Source organism: Thunnus albacares, chromosome 20 (genome assembly GCF_914725855.1).
Source record: "Thunnus albacares chromosome 20, fThuAlb1.1, whole genome shotgun sequence".
Classification (NCBI taxonomy): domain Eukaryota; kingdom Metazoa; phylum Chordata; class Actinopteri; order Scombriformes; family Scombridae; genus Thunnus; species Thunnus albacares.
Window position 1 is genome coordinate 12,626,543 of NC_058125.1, and position 19,599 is coordinate 12,646,141.

At 38.3% G+C, this 19,599-nt stretch overlaps 2 protein-coding genes across 4 annotated transcripts; both read right to left on the reverse strand.

Annotated features, from left to right (window-relative positions):
• Window positions 1-2,525: 2,525 nt before the first annotated feature.
• Window positions 2,526-8,461, reverse strand: zgc:123217 (uncharacterized protein LOC641414 homolog). Its single transcript, XM_044337946.1, has 6 exons — window positions 8,365-8,461; window positions 7,646-7,660; window positions 7,287-7,455; window positions 5,020-5,288; window positions 3,882-4,030; window positions 2,526-3,557 (listed from the first exon to the last, which is right to left on the reverse strand). The coding sequence occupies exons 1-6, from the start codon at window positions 8,417-8,419 to the stop codon at window positions 3,219-3,221; spliced, it is 996 nt and encodes a 331-aa protein (XP_044193881.1). The 5' UTR covers window positions 8,420-8,461; the 3' UTR covers window positions 2,526-3,218.
• Window positions 8,462-11,753: 3,292 nt separating this feature from the next.
• Window positions 11,754-19,458, reverse strand: LOC122971691. 3 transcript variants are annotated; one of them, XM_044338435.1, is made up of 10 exons: window positions 19,260-19,458; window positions 16,050-18,626; window positions 15,835-15,877; window positions 15,430-15,579; window positions 14,695-14,784; window positions 14,284-14,409; window positions 14,049-14,162; window positions 13,261-13,311; window positions 12,707-12,787; window positions 11,754-12,061 (listed from the first exon to the last, which is right to left on the reverse strand). In XM_044338435.1, exons 2-9 carry the CDS (start codon window positions 18,495-18,497, stop codon window positions 12,750-12,752), a joined length of 3,060 nt encoding a protein of 1,019 aa, XP_044194370.1. In that variant the 5' UTR covers window positions 18,498-18,626; window positions 19,260-19,458; the 3' UTR covers window positions 11,754-12,061; window positions 12,707-12,749. The 3 variants fall into 3 exon arrangements, with proteins under 3 accessions (XP_044194370.1, XP_044194369.1, XP_044194368.1); XM_044338434.1 differs by having other exon boundaries at window positions 11,754-12,064; XM_044338433.1 differs by lacking the exon at window positions 11,754-12,061 and having other exon boundaries at window positions 12,446-12,787.
• Between the last annotated feature and the right edge of the window lie 141 nt (window positions 19,459-19,599).

Below are 19,599 nucleotides of genomic sequence, written 5' to 3' on the forward strand. Positions count from 1 at the left end.
GGACGTTCTGACCTAAGCCTTAACAATCCCTCCTTGTGTGAGCAGAGATCTAACTCTGCTGAGTGCAGGTCTTCTAAATAGCACATGGATTTCTTATTGGCCGTCTGAACCTGATCGAGGAGGCAAGCATTTTGCGCTCTAAGGAAATCTACCTTCTTTTCTAGGGCTGCTTTGCTCTGACAGGCAAGGCTGGTTTGCCTGAGGAAGTTCAGAGGCAAGCATAATAATGGGTCTTTGGATGTGGTCTGTGCATCATTCCTATCTTTGAGTAGTGAGTCTATCTCTTTCCTGCACTCACTGAAATTCAACCTGCTGATGAATTCTGGGTAGCCAGGTTCTAGGCTCTGTGCTAGGGAAGAAATAAACTGCTCTACTCAGGGGTTCTCCATTGTTGTCTCTGGAATGGAGGGTTAGATTAAACAGTTGACTATTACAACAAAACAATGTGGTTGGCTATGGTGTTGCATGGCAGACACTTTGTAGTGTAGTTTGGGCAGTACACTAGCCTAACCAAATAATGAGGTGGCCTACACTATGGGGGGTAGCTTCTTGTAGAAGAGTGGTAGCTATGGCACCGTCTAGTGGCTCTAGTGTGCACAACAGATTTTAACATGCACTAACAGATTTTAACATGCACTAACTTATCAAAGATAATCATTAATTATTAAAATCAATAAAATTATTAATAAGAATTAATAATAACGGGGCACCACCCTGGAGTCAGAGAAAAAGATAGCCAATTCAGTCTCAAAGTGTACTAATCTATCAATTTGGAACTTTTATTAACAATTAACTTAATAACTATAAACAAAATTACCGTATCAATAGCTGGTTAAGGTTGAAGGATTTTGGAGTTCTTTGCAGAGCAGAGGTTGGCAAAACTCATTCTTGTGCAACATGAAAACAGACAACAGGTATATCCAAAAGCATTTATTTAACAAAAGGTAAAACAGCAAAACACACAATTTTAAGGTCGCTAAGTGTACCTATATACAAGTGTATGTGTGTGAGTGTGTATGTGTGTGTGAGTGTGTGTGGAAAAGTCAATGGCAAGATGGCTGCAGTCACTTGGTGACTGAGCACATGGCATGCAGACAATAGGGCTGACAAAGAGAACCAGAGGGACAAAAGGCCAGACCATGTGGTGTCTTGAACCACATGTGCTGCCTGAACCAAAGTTTGCAAAAGTAGGTTTAAACCTCTTAACTGTGTGGTTCTCTGTTCAAGGCCAATTGGTGTAGGATCGAGGTGTCAGGTTAGGAAGAGGTTAGTTGCATGCAAGGCCTAGTTACTGGATGTAACATGTGTTAAGCATGCTAACATTAACCTAGCGGTGTGGCTATGCAATAACCTGACTATGCAACAACAAGGACATCACAACGATAGCTCAATGAATAACCTTAGCCAAATCAATACATATACAGTATATTGATTAAGTTAGACACTCTTGCTTAGCTGTGCTATGCTTCACTATGTTGCTAGGCTATGCCCAAATTTTACCAGTCAATGAAGAAAGAGATGCTTTGTGGTGCTCTGCTTCTTAGCTGGTGAATCCATGGAAGAGACAGGCTGAGAAGAATTTGGCTCCAAAGCTGAAAGGATGCAGAATTTGCTTTGTAGGTCTGGTGCTCCAGTCGTGCAGGTCAGAGGTCCCAGGTCCAGTCCTTTGTGTAGAGTTAGTGGCAACTAACTCTTGTAAACCAGCCAGCAGACTTGTGTGGTAGCTGCAGGCACTAGAAAACTTAGTTTCTGAGTCTTAGGCAGGCTCTCACATCTTCTGCCGTAAAGAAAGAGTTATGTGTGTGTCTGCTGTGAGTAGGCCACACAAGAGAGCAGAGAGCTGTGAGGAGAAAAGAGGAGCTGAGAGCTGCTCCTTCAGCAGCTGGAGGTGAAAGAGAGAGATAAGAGGGGGATCTCTAGTTTTGATAACCTGGATCCATGGGTGGAGTTTCTTGAGGACTCCTGCTGTTTCCTAGTCTTGAAACATGTGGTCAGCTAGTGAGACCCAACATTATGATGGTATGCCTGTGGGCCTTATTCAGTAAGACTGTGTTTCTTGTCCTTTGAAAGCCTAATTAACATTATGAAAACTCTCAGACCTAGTAACTTGTAGTCACCATCTCGATAACTGACTTTAAATTCTTGATGCTACATAGATATGTTTTCATGAATGTAAAGCCAAGCTGAAGTATTCTATTGGATGTTTGTAGTGTTTTAACTAGGCCTACATTAATATCAGTTTATTACACAGTAGGAGTGTGCCCGAATACAAATACATTATTCAGCAAAGCACAAATAATGAGTTTTATACGAATATTTGTTTCCTACAAATATTTTTTAAATTTTTGTTTTTGGGAAGAAAAGTAAAGTGTTAGCTCAGTAGTCAGCGCAGTCATCGATGATCTGGGAGACTCCAGTTCGAGACCCAGTGTGGAGACCTTCTTTGTAAGGTAGTTTATTCATGAACACTTATTGTAACACTTTCATTTTCTAAAATTAAAAGCATAATAAAAACAAAAATGGGATTTTTAACCTTCTTTCCACTTTTATTCAAATACAAATACAAATACAAATAATTTTGCTGCCTCAACAAGTACAGATACAAATACAAACACTGGGCTCTCTGCACATCCCTATTACACAGTATGAACTTTATGTTATGCATGTCATGTTCTCCAGTGACTCAATTCCCCCAGGGATCCATAAAGATAATCTCCATCTTATAATGTTGAATGTATAATTTGTATTATAAAAGTCAAAATAACATCATCATCCCACATAAAGTAAACATCTCAGACATATTACGCAACTGATGAACCTTGCTGCACAGCTATCTTTCATTTTCATCTTGGAAGTCTGAAAAATCATATGAGAACAGTGTTTGATATTTGTTTTGATATTTGTTTGATACAGAAGATATTCTGGTCTATACTTCTCCTTCCCCCACCAGATAGGTTGACACACCATCACAGATCTACCACAATATACCCATAACCTTGACCTGCTGAGTGTCTCCATGTTGCCTAGTAGGTAGTAGGAGAAACTTTTTTAGCAGGTGCAATTTTAAGGTGCTTGTGCTTTCCATTTTGTGCTACTTAATACTTGTACTTCACCACACTTGTACTTCGCCCCTAGCTACTCCTTACAGAAAAGATTTTTTGCAACAGTAATGTTAAGTTAATAGTGCAGCTTGTACAAGTTGTTAGTGCAAAACTGTGCTACAGAGCTAAAATGTGCTGTAGGAACAAAGTCAGCAAGATGACAACAAATGACAGTTCAGTGGCAATGGCTGATGCTGTGTTGGACGGGGTTGGAGCCGTTGTGTTTGCAGTGCTGAGACAAACAAAGCTGCTGTCTTGGTCGGCACCACTGGAGTTGAATGTCACAAAGTTAACCTTTGCCCCTGCCACTTGATCTGTGACCCAAGTTTGGTACTTGGACACTCGAGCGTAGACCTCAGGGAAAGCAGCCAGGGCACAAGGTACTCCAAAACTGGTAATGCCCGCCTGGATCCATACTGAGCCTTGTTTGCATTGCAAAGGTCCACCTGAGTCCCCCTGAAATGGAAAGGCAAAACACGAACTGTTGATTGATAATACTGGTAACATGCACCGAATAAGACTTGCAAACCACACAATCTCACATACAATAACATTTTAATAGCAAAATATAAAAGTTTTAGTTTTGTTATCTCCAACGCATACATTGTGGTGCTAAAACTATCAATGAAGAACAGACCAGAACATAAGACCAGAGAAGTATTTTAACTGCATGTGTTAGGAGTTTCTTCTCATGTTCTGGGACTGTCAAGTGAGGAAAAAACTTTAAAAAAAAGTCGGTCCTGCTACTTCAGAAATTACAACAATAGGTTATTATTTAACCTGACATGTTCCTTTGTTCTCTTGACCCGCACAAATCATGTTGTTAGTGATGTTTGCAGATGGTACTTGGACATAGTTGCAACTGCACTGCTTGTTTCCAATCACAGGAATCTGAACCTCCTGCAGTCTCTCAAAGGCTCCCATCGGCTCTGTGGGAGAGAGAGGGAAATCCTTTAATCATTCAGGTTCAGAAATTCCGAAATATTATTTATCACAAGATTTATGTCTTACAAATAAAATGATAAAAACACAAAATTATGACAAAATTGGTTCCATAGCTCTTCTTTTTTTAACAGCAACACGTGTTGCAGAGGCAACACACTATTTATTTCCTCCTTTTTTTGCACAGTTTTGAGGGGATATCTTTTTTGGGGAAGGCTGGATTTGAGTGAATTTTCTCTCAACAGAAAACCTAATGAATCACTCAAAGAGATAATGTCTGATTGTTCTGCATCTGTGAGAATCTTTTGGTATACTGCAGAAGGTATTAGTGCACTGACAACAACTTGCAATGAGACTATGGAAAGAAGAATTCAAACATCATCAGTACAGTTTCATAAATGTACTGTGTTTCCAAAATGATAAAAAATTTAATTTACAAAAAACAAAAACAGGTGTGTTCCCTGCTCCAGAAACGCTCCATTGGCTGAAAATAAATAAAAATGATGGTTTTACTTTTTCTCAAAAAAGTAACTTTTATTACTTTATTGTTAATTGATGATTTTTCATCACGCTAGCAGAATGGTATCAAAGACTAGATGGTCATACATAAATAAAATAGGCAACTAGATAAATAAATCACTTAATAAATTGACAATGAAATAAATAAAAAAAATGTAATGAAATACAGTAATGAGAAAGATTGTAATTACATTTGTAAACTCTTAAACTTGTTTCATATCTGCCCTGAGGTAAACAAAACAAGAACAATGCAGTACGGTAGTTCCTGCACCATAAATTAAAACTGATGTGTTTATCTGACAGTACGGCCCGTGCTGACCTGGCAAAAATTCAGTAGAGAAAGATGGGTTTGGTTGTGGAGGATTAACTGTCAAGAAGAAACTTAATTCAACAAATCAGCTAAACAACAACACATTTTAAAGGGAGACATTAAAAGCTAACTTGACAGGATACTCACCATCCTTTCCAAGTCTGCCCCAGCCAGTGGCCCAGCATGGGGTGGAGTTGTGGAACTGGCTGGAGTTACTTGCTAGGCAGACAGGTCTGATGTAGTCAGTGAAAGTGACAGGGTTGCTCAGCTTCATCAGGGCAATGTCATTGTTATACAAGGTGTTGTTGTAGTCAGGATGGACTATAATCTGGGTCAAAGTGCGGGATTCCTCATGAACGTTAGTGCCAGTCTGAGTCAGTCTTCCGAAGTAAAGAGTCCATGAACCAGGAGAGTTTCTAGATTTTAAAAAAAGACTCTAATTTATTAAATCAGTCAGTGAATGCTGATTACATCTTTTGCCTAATTTATGATATAAATAATATCATATTTTCTGTATTTATCCAATGGTCCCTATATGAGCACAATTGAAAAAAATGCTTTTTGATGAAGAACACTGTGGTCCAGTCAACTAGTGTGTGTTCAGGGGCAAGGACAATTCAATGATCACATTCTCACTGAGTTAGATAAACAATGAATGTGGCTGAATAGCTGAGAATTCAGTTGAACTTCCAGTCAAACCATTATATGTCAATCAGAACAAGCTTGAGTTTAGTTGGCCATGCCTGGCCATGCATCAAAGAGCATGAGATGTAGAGACAGTATGTTGAGTAATTTGTAGACTCCAGTTGTATTGGGTAACTTTGAAATTCAGAAGTGCCTGCTCAGACACAGCACAGAAGTGAGATGAGGTATTAGTCATATATGTGAGGGTGATTCAGTGTGGCTGTGTCTTTGGCAGCTATACACAAAGGGGGCGTTTGTTTTAGCTGTCGCGCTGTGTATTGTTTTCAAGTTATTCAGACTATATATGGTTAAGTTAAATCTGCAGACTGGTGGTTTGGCTGTTAAATTTCAGTTCCTCAATTAAGTACAAGAAGACAAAATGCAAGAGTCTAAGCCACACCCACAGTCTGAGCCCTAACCCAAAACAAGAAACACACATGATCTGAGCTGTCCTGAAACATGTCTCAAGTGCACTTATTCAAGTTCTCATTCATTTCAGGTTAGGTCAGACTCAAATTGCTACCAGTTGTGGGTCTATGCAAAATTTGGAACAAAATCAACAGATACTGAGCTCAACGCAAGAAAAAGTCAGAGTAGCATTGTGTGTTCAGTTATGCAGTGTATTCCTCCACCAGCAGTTGGTTTCGGTTAGGTCCCCTGTTGCTTGTAGCTACCCTAACTGACACAGTTCATTGCCAGTTAATTTTGTCAGATATTTGACCAAGCAAATACTGACAAGTATCTGTTTTCCATCCCCCAAGTGTCAGTGTTAGTTATTCAAATATGTCCTCTTTTGGTTATTGCTGTTCTGTGACTGTTGATGTAACACCAGAAGAATTAATGTTAACCAAGGTAACTGTCAATTATTGTTGGGCTAACCTGTTATGTATTTTACTGTTTTTACTTTTACTCTTGTGGACTCAGTGTATGTTTACTAAAGAAAATACCATGCTGTATTTCCTGTAGGGACTAATCTGACTGATTGTCTATATTTTTGTGAACCCAGTTTCCTTGTTACTGTGCCAGCTAAGCTAATTAATTTTTCCAATGCCCTTGCTCTAACTGTTTTTGTGGTATCATCTTTTTGTGATTGTAATCTTTCTGTAATATCTACTTTTTTATTGAATTTGTTTTCTAGTTCTGGCCATCTGTTGTCTTCAATCTTAATTAGGAGTACATTTAGCCCCCTGCGCAGGCCTTACGAGGACAGACAACAGTAAAAATGCAACAAATTAGTGACTTGAATGTTATTTTAAAAGCATTGAAGACATGCTGGTTATAGATTTTCTTTCTGTAAGAATATACCTGCAAATTTCATTATAGGCATTTACATATTTGTGTGCTCTTTTTTTGTGTGTTGCTACCATGGAAAAAACAATACTGTTCTAAGAGAGAAAAGTTAGACTCCTGTAATGCTATATAATATAATAATATAGGTAATAATAATATTAGCTACAATAAAGAGGCAATCTTTTCTTAATCATAGGGTTTCCCATCTGGTACAGAGCTTTATAAGGCAACAGATGCAAATGGTGACTGTTCTACACTTTTTCTGGACTTTGGTTCATTCAGGCTTAGGTTTCTGTCCAGTCCAATCAGATTCAGGTCTATATTTTTGTAAACAGACGGATCCATAGTGGGTTCAGGAGAGAAGTGTAAGCACAGGAAATGAAGCAAGAACAAAAGAGAAAAATATCAGGGAATTTGAGGGTTTTATGAATTTGTCTTACGTTATGATGCAGTGGGCTGCCGTGAGTACCCACTGGTCACTGATAAGTGTCCCTCCACAGATGTGAGCCCTCGCATTAGTAAGGTGCACACTGACCTGCCAGGGCCATGACCCAGCTGTGGCATTCTCACCACCCACTATCTTTGTGTTCAGAGGTGCCACTCCACAATCTGAGAGAACATAGATGACTGTTTGTCAGTAGATACACAGTAAAGTTAGGATGATTCATGTGTGCAGCTAAAACTGTTTCTCATTTGTAGCTGTAGTTAGGGTTAGTTCTGTCATAGATTCAGTGCATTTCTTGATCAACAAGAGTATTTACATGACTGTATGAAATATATAAAATGTGACTGTACTTACCCTGAGCTTCTGACCCTGTAGGAAAGAGAAGTGAGAAATTTACTTTCATCTGTATCCATCAATTTGTGTGTGTGTGTGTGTGTGTGTGTGTGTGTGTGTGTGTGTGTGTGTGTGTAATTACTTGAACCATTTTTTTTTAAATATGTTATTCTCAGTTTTCATATTTAATAAATCAATAAAGAGGGGAAGATGGGCAATCTCCTGTAAAAAAAAAAATGAATGATACAGATATCTCTTGATATATAGGTTCAAATTTCTACAAAATAGAATAGTCAAAGAAAAGCCTCCGAAATTAATGTAGCTGTTAAATTTGTATAATAAAATAGTATAATCTAATTTAACCATTTTAGAAAACAGGGGGAATCTAATGTTTTCCAGTTTTATATATAAATACATAAATACACACATATATGTAATTGTAAAATACACCTGCCATTCAATAAGCTTCATAAAGCTTATATTCACATCATATTTAGAGGTGTTTCTTATATTCTGTACTGTTATAAAAGGAAAGAAAAATGTAAGACAGACATTTCAACATATTACAGTCTAGAGCAACACCGCCACTAACCACTTCCTCAAAAATGACCATAACATTGAATCAACAGCTCCAACACAGAAACTAAAAGCTTGAAAACAGAGGATTTATTGCAGGGCTAATGTGTTGGTTTGCGATAGATTGTACAGGTGTACCTAACAGATTCAGTGTAAAGGCTCACCCTGCCCAGTTAGGACTGTATACATCAAGAGTGTCCATGCAGTCCAGAGTGCCATACTGTTCTGTCACCAGCTTTTTTCCTTCACCAAGTGCAGAGTGTTGCTTTACTGTATGTCCCATGACACATGCTCTGTTAATAAACCACTACCATTACCACTCCCTCTCCAAACCTGTTTTTCTTGATACCTGAGGCATCATGTTAACCAACCCAGTCCACTAAAGCCCCCATGTACTGTAATGTCTCAAAATAGCCATTAATCTGTCTGCATGAAATTGTAAAATCTTTATTTCTAGATACCAATGCACAGCAGGCCTTTTGTTGGATTTATTACTATATGACTCCAGCAGATTCTATACATTTGATGAAAAACAAACATTGAAAAAGTGGAATGAACAGAATTCGTGCATGGCTTTCTTTATTGTCTTACATAACCAGCCAATAGTTATTCTATTCTTTATTCTCTTAGAATAAGAAACAGTTGGTAACAGTTTTTACTATAAGATGCAGCTTTCCTGTTAAACATTCTTCTCATTCTTGTGTCGTCTGTAATGATGGCTATCTGCATTATTGCACCGTTTGTGACTGGTGAATATGTGTAAGTTTTATTGTCATGCATTTTAATTTATTATTTTATTATTCAATTTTTGGTATTGTTGCTTTTAAGAATTGTCTCTGTTGTTTTACTTTATGTAATTTTGTATTGCGTCTGTGTGTTTTTGTGAACCTCTGACTAATGAATTTCTTTCTTTGGATAAAGATAATTCTATTTGATTATATCAAACTAACACTGCTTAAATGCCTGACCATATCATTAACCACCAGGTTTACAGTAGCAGATGGCAGGACATACTGTAGGTTGAATGCATCCTTTGGTTTTCTTTTGGATTGAGGTTACTCATCTTTGGACTGAAAATGTTGTTCTTTGCATCATGAATAGTTCTAGTGTGAGCAGAACATCTGAGGTTGATTAACCTGCCAATCTGTAAATGTCCTCTTGAACAAGACAGTTCTTCACCCAGATTGCAACACCCATGTGTTTTCATCACTTCAAATACACTACATTGACTTACATTAATTTCCTGCAGACTTACACCAACCCCAACCACTTCTTGCTGAACCCTAACATTAACCTAATCCCACGTCCTTAACGTTGAATCAGGTCTTCACCCTAAAATGTAATGGTTTACATTAAGGGAACTTGCTTTTTGACCTCAAAAGTGAGCTGAGTCGCCACCATGTGACTGTATAAACACATTCATACTTGCAATATGAGTAATACCTTTTACACACACTCACTTCCTGCTCTACTCCTTTTGTCATAACTGTGTTGGCTACTAACCTGAAATACCTGGTAAACTAACAACAACCAGCATCCACCTCTCTCTATTACACATCTTAAAGGGAAACACATTCCTCAAATATTGTATGTATACTGTAAATGTATGTACACAACATTGTAAATGAATATAACTGTTTTTTTTACAGTCAACCCAAAGCACTCCCCAATACTATTGCTTCCTGTTCATATCAAAATTTTAGACAAATGTCTATGTCATTTTCAGATCATTCTTAATTTGAGTGTAATTATTGAAATGGTTAAAGTGAAGTAAATAATACAGCTTGGAAACTGTATCAGCCCAACTGATGAGGTTAGCTGAGGTTAAATTGTTTAAGTTACATTCAAGCCAATGACTCTCCTTGCTACAGATGCCCCACCTTGTTAGTCTCATTACTTCTTTACGTCAGTTTTAACTGAGGTATGACAAAAAGATTTTCAGACGTTAAAGATGTAATCTGTAAACAGTATCAGTTTATTTAATCTGTTCTTGAATGCAAATTGTTGAACATTTTACCGTAGGGTAGAGAAAATGAGAGAATTTGTCAGTGTGCGTGTGAACACTAAGTACCAAACACAAACAGGGAAATGGAAGACATAAATCACCTGTTTTAACCCCCTTTAAGTCTCACTTTTGTTTCTACCTAAAGCAAAGCATAGCACAGAGGGAAACCGTCATAACCCCAGAATTCTTTTCAAACCATTGAATCCGTAATTAATCCTCCTAGCCAACAAACTGTAGCCACCCCCATGATCTGTGAGCAATTTTTATCCCTCTTCACAAACAAAATAAATTAAATAAAACTCTAGATTGGTCATGCCACCAGTGACCCTTCTTCTCCACACTGGAACCCCTCTGCCTTGTGCCATAACTTTGAGGCCCTTTCATTGTACACTTTAAAGGACACAATTAAGGTCATTAAGGTCAAATTAAAGCCTTCATCGAGTCCTTCAGATCTTATGCCTGCCAGATTTCTCAGAGGTTTTTAACAGTGTTGGTCCCATTATTTTATCTATTGTAAATAGCTCTCTGTTCACCAGCTGTGTTCCCTCTTGCCTTAAGCATGCAGCAGTGCACCCACTGCTCAAGAAACCTAACCTTGATCCTACCAATTTAAAAATTTTTTAGACCCATTTTTAGACCCTAAATTACCATTTTTATCAAAAGTTTAAGAGAAGAATGTCCACTCAGTTGATTTCTTTTATGAATAATTATGACATTTTTGACAAATTTCAATCAGGTTTCCATGCACATCATAGTTCCAAAACTGCTCTCATCAAAGTGACAAACACCCTTTTACTTACGGCTGATGCTGGTGATTGATTGGTGATTAATTCTTCTTGATTTGAGCTCTGCATTTAACACTGTGATCACTCTATCCTATAGGATGGCCTTCAAAAGTGGGTTGGCACTTGTCTACAATCCTTGTCTACAAATATCAAACCTGCAGCCAGAAACCTTTCACAGTGACCTTTAATTTGAAAAACAAATTACAATCATTGTTCAATCATGTTTTTATCAATTAAGGAGCATCTCAAAAATCAGGTCTTTTCTTTCTCCGTCTAATCTCTAGATGCTTTTATTTCATATCAGTTATTTTACTGTAATTCATTGTATTCAGGGTTAAGCCAAAAAAATGATCTCACACCTTCAGCGGGTACAAAGTGCAGCTGATGAGCTTTTAACAAATACTAGAAGACAAGATCACATCAGCCCTGTTTTAGCCTTTAGGTCACCAGTAAGTTTTAGGATTCATTTTAAGATTTTACTGATCACATTTAAAGCACTTCATGGTTCAGCTCCCAGCTACATTGCTCCCATATGAGCCAGAGCGTGGCCTCAGATCCTCAGGCAGGGCTATGTTGGCTGTTCCTAAGTCCCAGTTTAAGACTAAAGGTGACCAGGCTTTTGCAGTCAGGGCCCCTCAGCTCTGGAACTCCCTGCCCGAGAATCTAAGGCTTGCAGGATCAGTGACATCTTTTAAATCACTACTAGCCAACATGTCATCTATGCCTTGAAATGACAAATGAACTGTTGAATGAATGATCTTTGTCATTATATCCAAGAACAGTTAAATGTTGCAAGGCTTCTCCCAACAGCAGTGCCAGAAAGCAGCAGTAATAGCAGTATAATGTTTAATGTTGTACATATTAACTTGGTGCTTACTGATTTCGATAGCTGAGTTTCATTCAGTTTTGTGTTCCCCATTCACCAAGAGATCAGTCAAAAGAAGCCAACTCTGCTGTTGAAGATATTTCTGTTCAGCTGCTCTTTTTCCTTCTCTAACTGCGTGTGAAATCCTCATCTGATGGCTCTATTTCAGCATCCATTTGTTGTTCCTGTTGTTTTGTGCCAATAGTCTGCTGACAACGCAGAAAATGTATCTATAAGTAAAGGATTTCTTCACTGATCACATCTGGACATCCAATGATTGAGCTACCTGTGTCTTCAGCGTAACTCATTTCATTTTAATTTATTGGTTAATTTAAAACAGGGACAGTGTACAATAACTGTATTGCACCAGATATAGAACAATGCTTTTTTCTAACTGTTGTCCCTGGACATGTATACATGCACATATAACATAACAAAGTGATAATTCCACATGACACTAATACATAAACCTGTGAAACATTTTTAAAGCATTGTAAGGTATTTGTGGTTCAATCAATAATTGGGCTTGTGAGGGTTTCCCCCTATCCCATTTTCCACTGGGCATCATATTGAATTCAGTATACAAGATCATCCATTTTTCATTTATTGTGTGCCTTTTGAGACATATGATAAAATCTTTAAATGGGCGCATAACATTGGACCAAATTACAACAGCCAGTATTCTTTTCTGAAGAACCTCATAACAAAACATAGTACATCATGTTAAAAAAACTGACTTCAATCAGTAAATCAGTGTTACATATTAGCATTTTAATATCATCCATTGACAAGTGAAAAACAAATTAAGATTTTTATTAATGAAAAATCATAAAATAAATAAAAATATTCACCCCAGGATTGAAAATTCTTCCTTGGATTATATAATAATTAACATCAGCCTTCTTCTTCTTGTTTAGTGTGCTTTAGCAGCTCTGGAAAATAAAAAAGGGAAAATGCATTAATAAAGATTTAAAATATTTAAGCTTGCAACAAAATGAATCTACACTAGGATCTTGACAAAAGGTGAAAAAGGTGGTGATTTTTAGAATATGGTTGAATTGTTTTACAATGTTAAATTACTCTGGACTCAAGCTATAGCAACATTGCCTTCATAGCCAAACTGCTGTATCCCTGTTGATATGTTAAACAATATTACATAACAATTGTTAGGAAAGACATTACACAACATTACTCTGACCTAATAATCCAACTAAAACATGAGTTTATAGTAAACACCTCCAATTCTTTCATTCAGAGCCCAACTATTCCCCTATGTACTCATTACTGAGGTAACTATTTGATGAGTGGTACAGAACAGATGATATTCTTTTCAAAGCCAGATCATTGCAGCATGTTTCCAAATAATTTGCAATAAATAAGACGAATCCATAGGAACGAGTCATACCTTCTTTCAGTCTCTGTATTTGCTGTTCAAGCACGATGCAGTTGGCACAACCTGCAATACAATTTTATTTATCGCATTACTGAGGACAAATAAATATTACTTTTTTTTCCATTTACTGTACATCCGACTTGGGTTAACATGGGCAACTACCAGATTTATAACTTCCCTATCATAAGTATAATGCTGCTTCCTATGTGGTCATGGATGGCGATGCTGGTCAGTTGTAATTATCCACAGAATTTATTTTAATCTTAAATCTTAAACTGGTTTCTACTGTGTCATATTGTAGCAGTTTGACTCAGATGTGTTCATCTTACCATGATTTAAATAAATGACACTGCCATATAGAGTATGTTATGTTTGTGTCACTCTAACACAGACAAGCAAAACTGATGTAAACAAGAGTTTTGTAGCATCAGAAAACATGAAAACCCTTTATTTAGTTGTTGCTTATAGTTGGTCCTTGTCTCAAAAGAATTTGCAGCAGTGAAAGCAGGAGTACTCTTGTTTAGATTTGGATCAAGGACTGTACTTTAACATCTTGAGCCATCACTGAACATTGTGATGGCTTGTAAAATGGCTGCTAAATAAAACATGTTTGATTAAATTAAATATCAGCAAGAAAGAGCTCTAATTCAGGAAAAAAAATGTACCCAGCTTTCACCAAACCTAAAGATGGACACCTAACTACAAGATCTTAAAATGCAGATAGTCAGCCTGTACATGGAGCCTACCATAAAAGTCCTATTAAAGCTGTCCATTTTGGCATCTCAGCACTCCCAACTTACCATGGCCCTGGGCTTTAGCTAGTGTAGCTCTCTGGCTAGTTGCAGGCTGTTTCAGGCTTTTGTTTCGACTAGGAGCATCACAAGAGGTTGACTTTTCAGCTGTGCTGGCTGGCACTGCAGGATCGGAAAAGTCAGAAAGTCAATGTTACTGAATTCACTGGACCCATAAAACCCTCCAGTGGCATAGAAAGTATATTTTGGCATCACAAAATAATATTATAAAATCCAAACCTACCATCTCTTTGGATGTTAGATGTCAAGGCTCTCTGACCGGTTGTAGGCAGTTTCAGGGTTTTGGCTGTGTTTGCAACATTACACACAGATGTTGAGGCTTCAACACAACCAGACGACAAGGGAGCATCTGAAAGGATGAGATAAAGAGCCTGAGGACATTTTCAGCTGTAAGGTGCAAGAATAGGTAAGTCATCTCTATTTAATGAGCTTAGAAAAGTCAAAAGTTTGAACACTATTACAATAGGTTTTGTACAGTTTTGGTTGAAGGTGTCATCAGTTAGCTTTTGTGGACATTATAACCACAGACATCTTAAGAACAAACAAAAGAAAAGCCCAATGGCAACAACCAATCTGAATGATTACAGTGTTACTTTGCAGTGTTTGGGGGTAAAAACAAAAGCTCAGTATTTACCCAGCTTCTTCTTCTTCGCTGTTGGCAAAGTTTCACCTCTGGTTAAGAGGTGCTTCTTTGTTTGTGAAGTCTTCATCACAGGGTTAGTAGCTGTTTGTGTGTTTAACAAAAGAAAAAAGAAATAAATAAAGCAGATACACTATATTCAATTCAATTAGTATGCATGTCGGACAAGACAGTCTAATCAGTGATTAATTCCACAGTGCAGACAACAGCTCACATGGGCTCCCAGTCCTCATTAAAGCATTTATTTGATTTTTTTTAACAAGAGTTATGAAAAGATCAATATCCTGATATGTCTGTTAAACATGAAGATACAGCCAGTTAGCTTAGCATAAACATTTTTTAGTCATATTTAAACTGAAAATAGATTACATCAGACTTCTTTCAAGGTCAAGATGGAACATCTTTAGTACTCATTTGAACCATTTGTAGTTAAAAAAGGTAAAATCACTAATATTTTAATCTTTTCACAAAATAACCATAATATATTACTAGAAGACAGGTAAACAAACGGTGATGTAGCTACACAACAGTACTCTCAAGGTGTTTTGCTAGCTGTTTCTTTTCCATTTCATGATTATTATCAGGGTTCAAAAAGACAATTACATATAAAAATCACACATACGTACAGCCAGACCCAATTTGAACTCTGTATTGTCAGATTTATTTTTCATATTTGCAACTAAAGACCAGAGTTAACAGTCAAAACATAAAGTCTGACTGTGTATGTACCTGTAGGTCCACGTAGTTTGTCAATATTTGAGGAAGCTGGGGCGTTGCTTCTTGCTGATGGCGGCCTGAGACCTGGTGCAAATCTCTGGATGCCTGACGGTATGCCACTCAACTGCGTTTTCCGCAAGCCAGAATTGGGCAGCTTGGATTCTAATGTTCATACAGAGGGAAGACAAGACTGTGTGTATTGTGGATACTATGCGCACACAGCATTATACTTAACTTCAGTCTTAATTTTAGCTAAGAACAGAAAAAATTCAGTAAAATAAAACAAAACTAAAACCTTTGTATAAAAATATTACATGAAACTAATTTTTAACTTTAGTTCATAGAGTGTACTGATGCTTACAATTCCCCTCACAATCTACCAACCCTTTTCTAAAAACAAGAACACACACTGCCTACCTGTTGCAGCACGTAAGTTGTAGGAGCTTGATATTCCTGTGGTCTTAAATACACAAAAACAGATGAGGTCACATATAGGCCGTTATCAATAGATTCAGGCAAAACTTGTGTCAGTTACAAAGGTTAGAGTTAATTTAATCTATGTCATTAACTAGCAGATACTCTGAACATTACACTCAGAAGATAGAGAAAAGAGGAAACATTTTTAATCCTACCTGCTGGGGTGCATTAGGGGCAGCTGCATTTCTTGAAGCTTCAACTTTAGTTCTTTGTCTCGTCATGGGCAGACCTGATAGCTCAAACCGTCCTGGAAGTATGGAGGCTGGCTTGTATTTCAACAGCTGCGATGTTTTCGAGGACGGCAATAGGGATTTAGCGGCAGGCTGTGTCAAGAATGTCTTTCGGTCACACACAATGTTCGATGGCACGTCTGGCGGCACCTGACCAAATGGCTTACTGGGACCATACAGTTTTTTCTGTGCCGCTATTGTTTTGCCCTCATCTCGTTCAATGTTCAAGTTGACAGTTTTGCAGTTAGTCATTGGGGTTGAAGTAATCAAATAGTCTGACTTCAGATCTAGGGTGTCATCCAAATTGAATGTGTTTGCTTTGTTGTTGTCCATATGCATGCTTTGATGACCCAAAGAGTCAGAAAATCCATCTGCCATAGGAAGACCTGATGTGGAATCATCCTTGGTCTCACATTGACCAGCTCCAGAGGCTACCTCTGCTGCAGGATTAGCTTCAAAGGTGCTCTCAGGAGGGTCATCCATCTTGGCATTAGTGTCTGTACCAGCTGGTGTCCCACTATGTTTTGACAGTTCAGGAGAGTGGACTTCAGACTTGTTGTCCTTTGGACTAGTGGTTGCATTACAGACCTCGGGAGGAGAGGGCTTATCTAAAGTGTTCTGGTGAACGTCACTTGAGCTAGTTTCTGACAAAATTATTGTGCCATTCTGTTTAGGAAGAGGTTTACTGTCGAAAGTGTTGTTCTGGAGGGAAAAGCTTGCTGCACCAGCTTCCCCTAAAATGGTATTACCACTGGATTTTTGAAGAGAATGCCTATCAAAAGTGGCATTCTGAACATCACTCGAACTGCTTGCCTTTACAGCTGCGCAATCCTGGCTCATATCAAAGGAAGGTTCAGCTGTGTTTTTAGGGACTGAACATGCCTGACCTGTAGCCTCACTCTCCACTGTGGGACTGCTAACATTTGATGGGGGAAGATCCAATGTTTTATTCTGAAGGCAGGACATTTGAGCAGAAGTGTTTAAATCGGTGGAGGTGCTCAGCTGGGAGGGCTGGAGAGTGGTAAACGTGCTGTTCACAGATCCAGTTGTTTTTAAGAGTGGCTGTGCCACCTTGCTGGTTAGTTCAGCATCATGGCTGGTGAGCAGCTCTTCATTGTTAGCTTCCACAGGATCAGTGGTCTCAACAGGTTCAACAGGAAGCTCAGACGAGACAAGCTTTGAACTGGTGTTACACTGCATACCTGAAGTTGAGAACTGTGACGCAGCACACTGAGCAGACATGTCACGAGAGGAGTTTATGTCATGAGTAACATTAGCAGGATGGGTAGTGAGTGTGTCCTCAATCGGTGTTTGAATCCTTGCCATGTCTTTTCCACTGAGCTCCAGTGAAGGCCTGCTGTTTTCCAAAACACTTTCCATAGAAATATCCCGAGTTACTTCCAAGCAAGCTTTCACCGTGTTTCCCTCTGCACACTTGTCAGATTGTTCACTAAATGAGCTTATGGTGTGGGTGACATTGCCATTAAGAGTGCTTGACAACTCTTCAGTTGAAATTTGAATCTTGTCCAATCTGCTAGTCTCTGCCATGATTTGTACACTGAGCTCTGAGGACAGTTTGTTGTTTTTCAAACTATCCACTGGTGAAATATCCTGAGTGACCTCCAAGGAGGATAATTCCCCTCCTGACAACAGCACTGAACTTATCTCAATCTTTGGGGTTAAAGTAGAACTCGTCTTAGAGTTTGGATTCATATCAGCAACCTGCTCTGGCCTCCTGACCAACTCCCTTGCAGATACTGGTGTCACAGACACACCGTCAGGAAAAGCTAGTCCATTACTAGTCAGCTCCATTGTGGAATCACATGTAACATCAAGGAGAGTAATTTCTGGGAAGTATTCCTCATCCAGCCATTGCACACGAGGGTGTGTGTCACCAACTGACCGCCCAGAATGGCTACTGGAGAAATCTGAGTCAGGATGTTGGGTGGCATTTCTGGTTGTTTTTTGACAATTTGCTGTGGTGTTGCCAAAGGGAAAAAAAGGCACAGTCTGACGAGGATTGTTTCCGTGTTTTAAAGGTTCTGGAGATGGACATTTCATGCCAATATGTTTTTCATTCAATTTATATATATCATAAAAGTATTTTAAAGTCGGTGTAAGACCAGTGATCTGTGAATTTGCCTGGACTCCACCCTTGTTTCTTGCTGGAGTTGCAAAGGTACACATGTCAGAGAGAGGCTTGTTTTCTCTACTTGGTTGTGCAGAGGAATATCCTTCCACATCTCCTCCTTGGACCTTGGGTTTCGAATTCCGAGCTGCAGTGGTGGCTCCGGGTGGAATATTTTCAAGGCATTCATCGGCCTCATGACTTTCCTGAATACACGAGGTCTGCGCTGTTGCCTTTTCGGCCATGCTAGACTATTTCTTGTGCTTTCACACAAAATAAACCGGAGTGTCTTGTTTTTTTTGAGACAGGGCACAATACTCAGACTCCTTGGCAAATATTTGTTCAAATCTCCTCAGATTCTCAGTGCCTGCAGCCTGTGAATGAAATGATTTAATTAATGCAAAACATCTTTACTCTTACATTACTAGATCATGTAAACTTACATTGGTCCAATATGTCATATTTGTTGCCAGCTCTGAGATTAAAATATTTTTAGCACTGTATTATGTCAGATGCATTTGAAGCATAAACTGACGCTACTGTTTACTATTTTTATGTATGGACTACTTTATAAAAATGCCAAGCGGGTACAAGTAGACAAATCAAAACACGAACCGTTTCTAATCATAAAATAAAGCCAACTGATGACCTCTAACCACGTCATGACATTAAGCACTTTCAGTATATTATGAACTAAAACCATTAACAGACCGTTGCGTATATTGGCTGTTTGACTAACGTTAATTAACAGTAGCTAACATCGCTTTGAGTTTTGTTGGGTCGAAAACATAAACTTTAGCAAGCAACGAGGTGTCGCAGACGGCCTAGGTAACATACACAATACGGAACAACATTACACACCATGGGAGTTTAAAAATACATTAACCAACGTTGACTGGAAAGGTTAAAGAAAAGGAAATTTAAACTTATTAAAACATTTCGCTGCAATGTCACTTACGTTGCTAACTCTTTTCCAATGCTAGTTTGGTACACTGACACTGACTTACCGGTCCAAACTGGCACTGCTTGGTGGAGGTTTGTGTTATGTTATATCGGCTTTTTTAGAGTTCAGGCTCTGTTGAATTAAAGATACATCCTCTATTGTTAACTAAATGCCAAAAAAACCTCAAGAAAAGTCATACTATCGCCACCTCCAAAGCGCCGTTCTAGTTTGAATGTCAGCTCTCTTCACTCATTGGATAGAAAATTCCAACCAATCACAGCTGAGAGCTTCTTCTTCGTGTGTTTATCCATGCAATGTGGTGGTAATACTCCCACCTACTGTTATGAAAAAATCATTTCTGCAATATATTTTTCATTACTATTATTATTTTCCATTTAATCAAA

Coding starts and splice junctions, on each gene's coding strand:
- zgc:123217 (XM_044337946.1), bottom strand. CDS start 8,419: ATGGCACTCTGGACTGCATGGACACTCTTGATGTATACAGTCCTAACT. Junction 5,289..7,286: donor GCAGCCCACTGCATCATAAC/GTAAGACAAATT, acceptor TTTAAAATCTAG/AAACTCTCCTGGTTCATGGA. Junction 3,558..3,881: donor AGAACAAAGGAACATGTCAG/GTTAAATAATAA, acceptor TTTCCATTTCAG/GGGGACTCAGGTGGACCTTT.
- LOC122971691 (XM_044338435.1), bottom strand. CDS start 18,497: ATGGCCGAAAAGGCAACAGCGCAGACCTCGTGTATTCAGGAAAGTCAT. Junction 15,878..16,049: donor CCCCTAATGCACCCCAGCAG/GTAGGATTAAAA, acceptor TGTGTATTTAAG/ACCACAGGAATATCAAGCTC. Junction 12,788..13,260: donor AATACAGAGACTGAAAGAAG/GTATGACTCGTT, acceptor TTTATTTTCCAG/AGCTGCTAAAGCACACTAAA.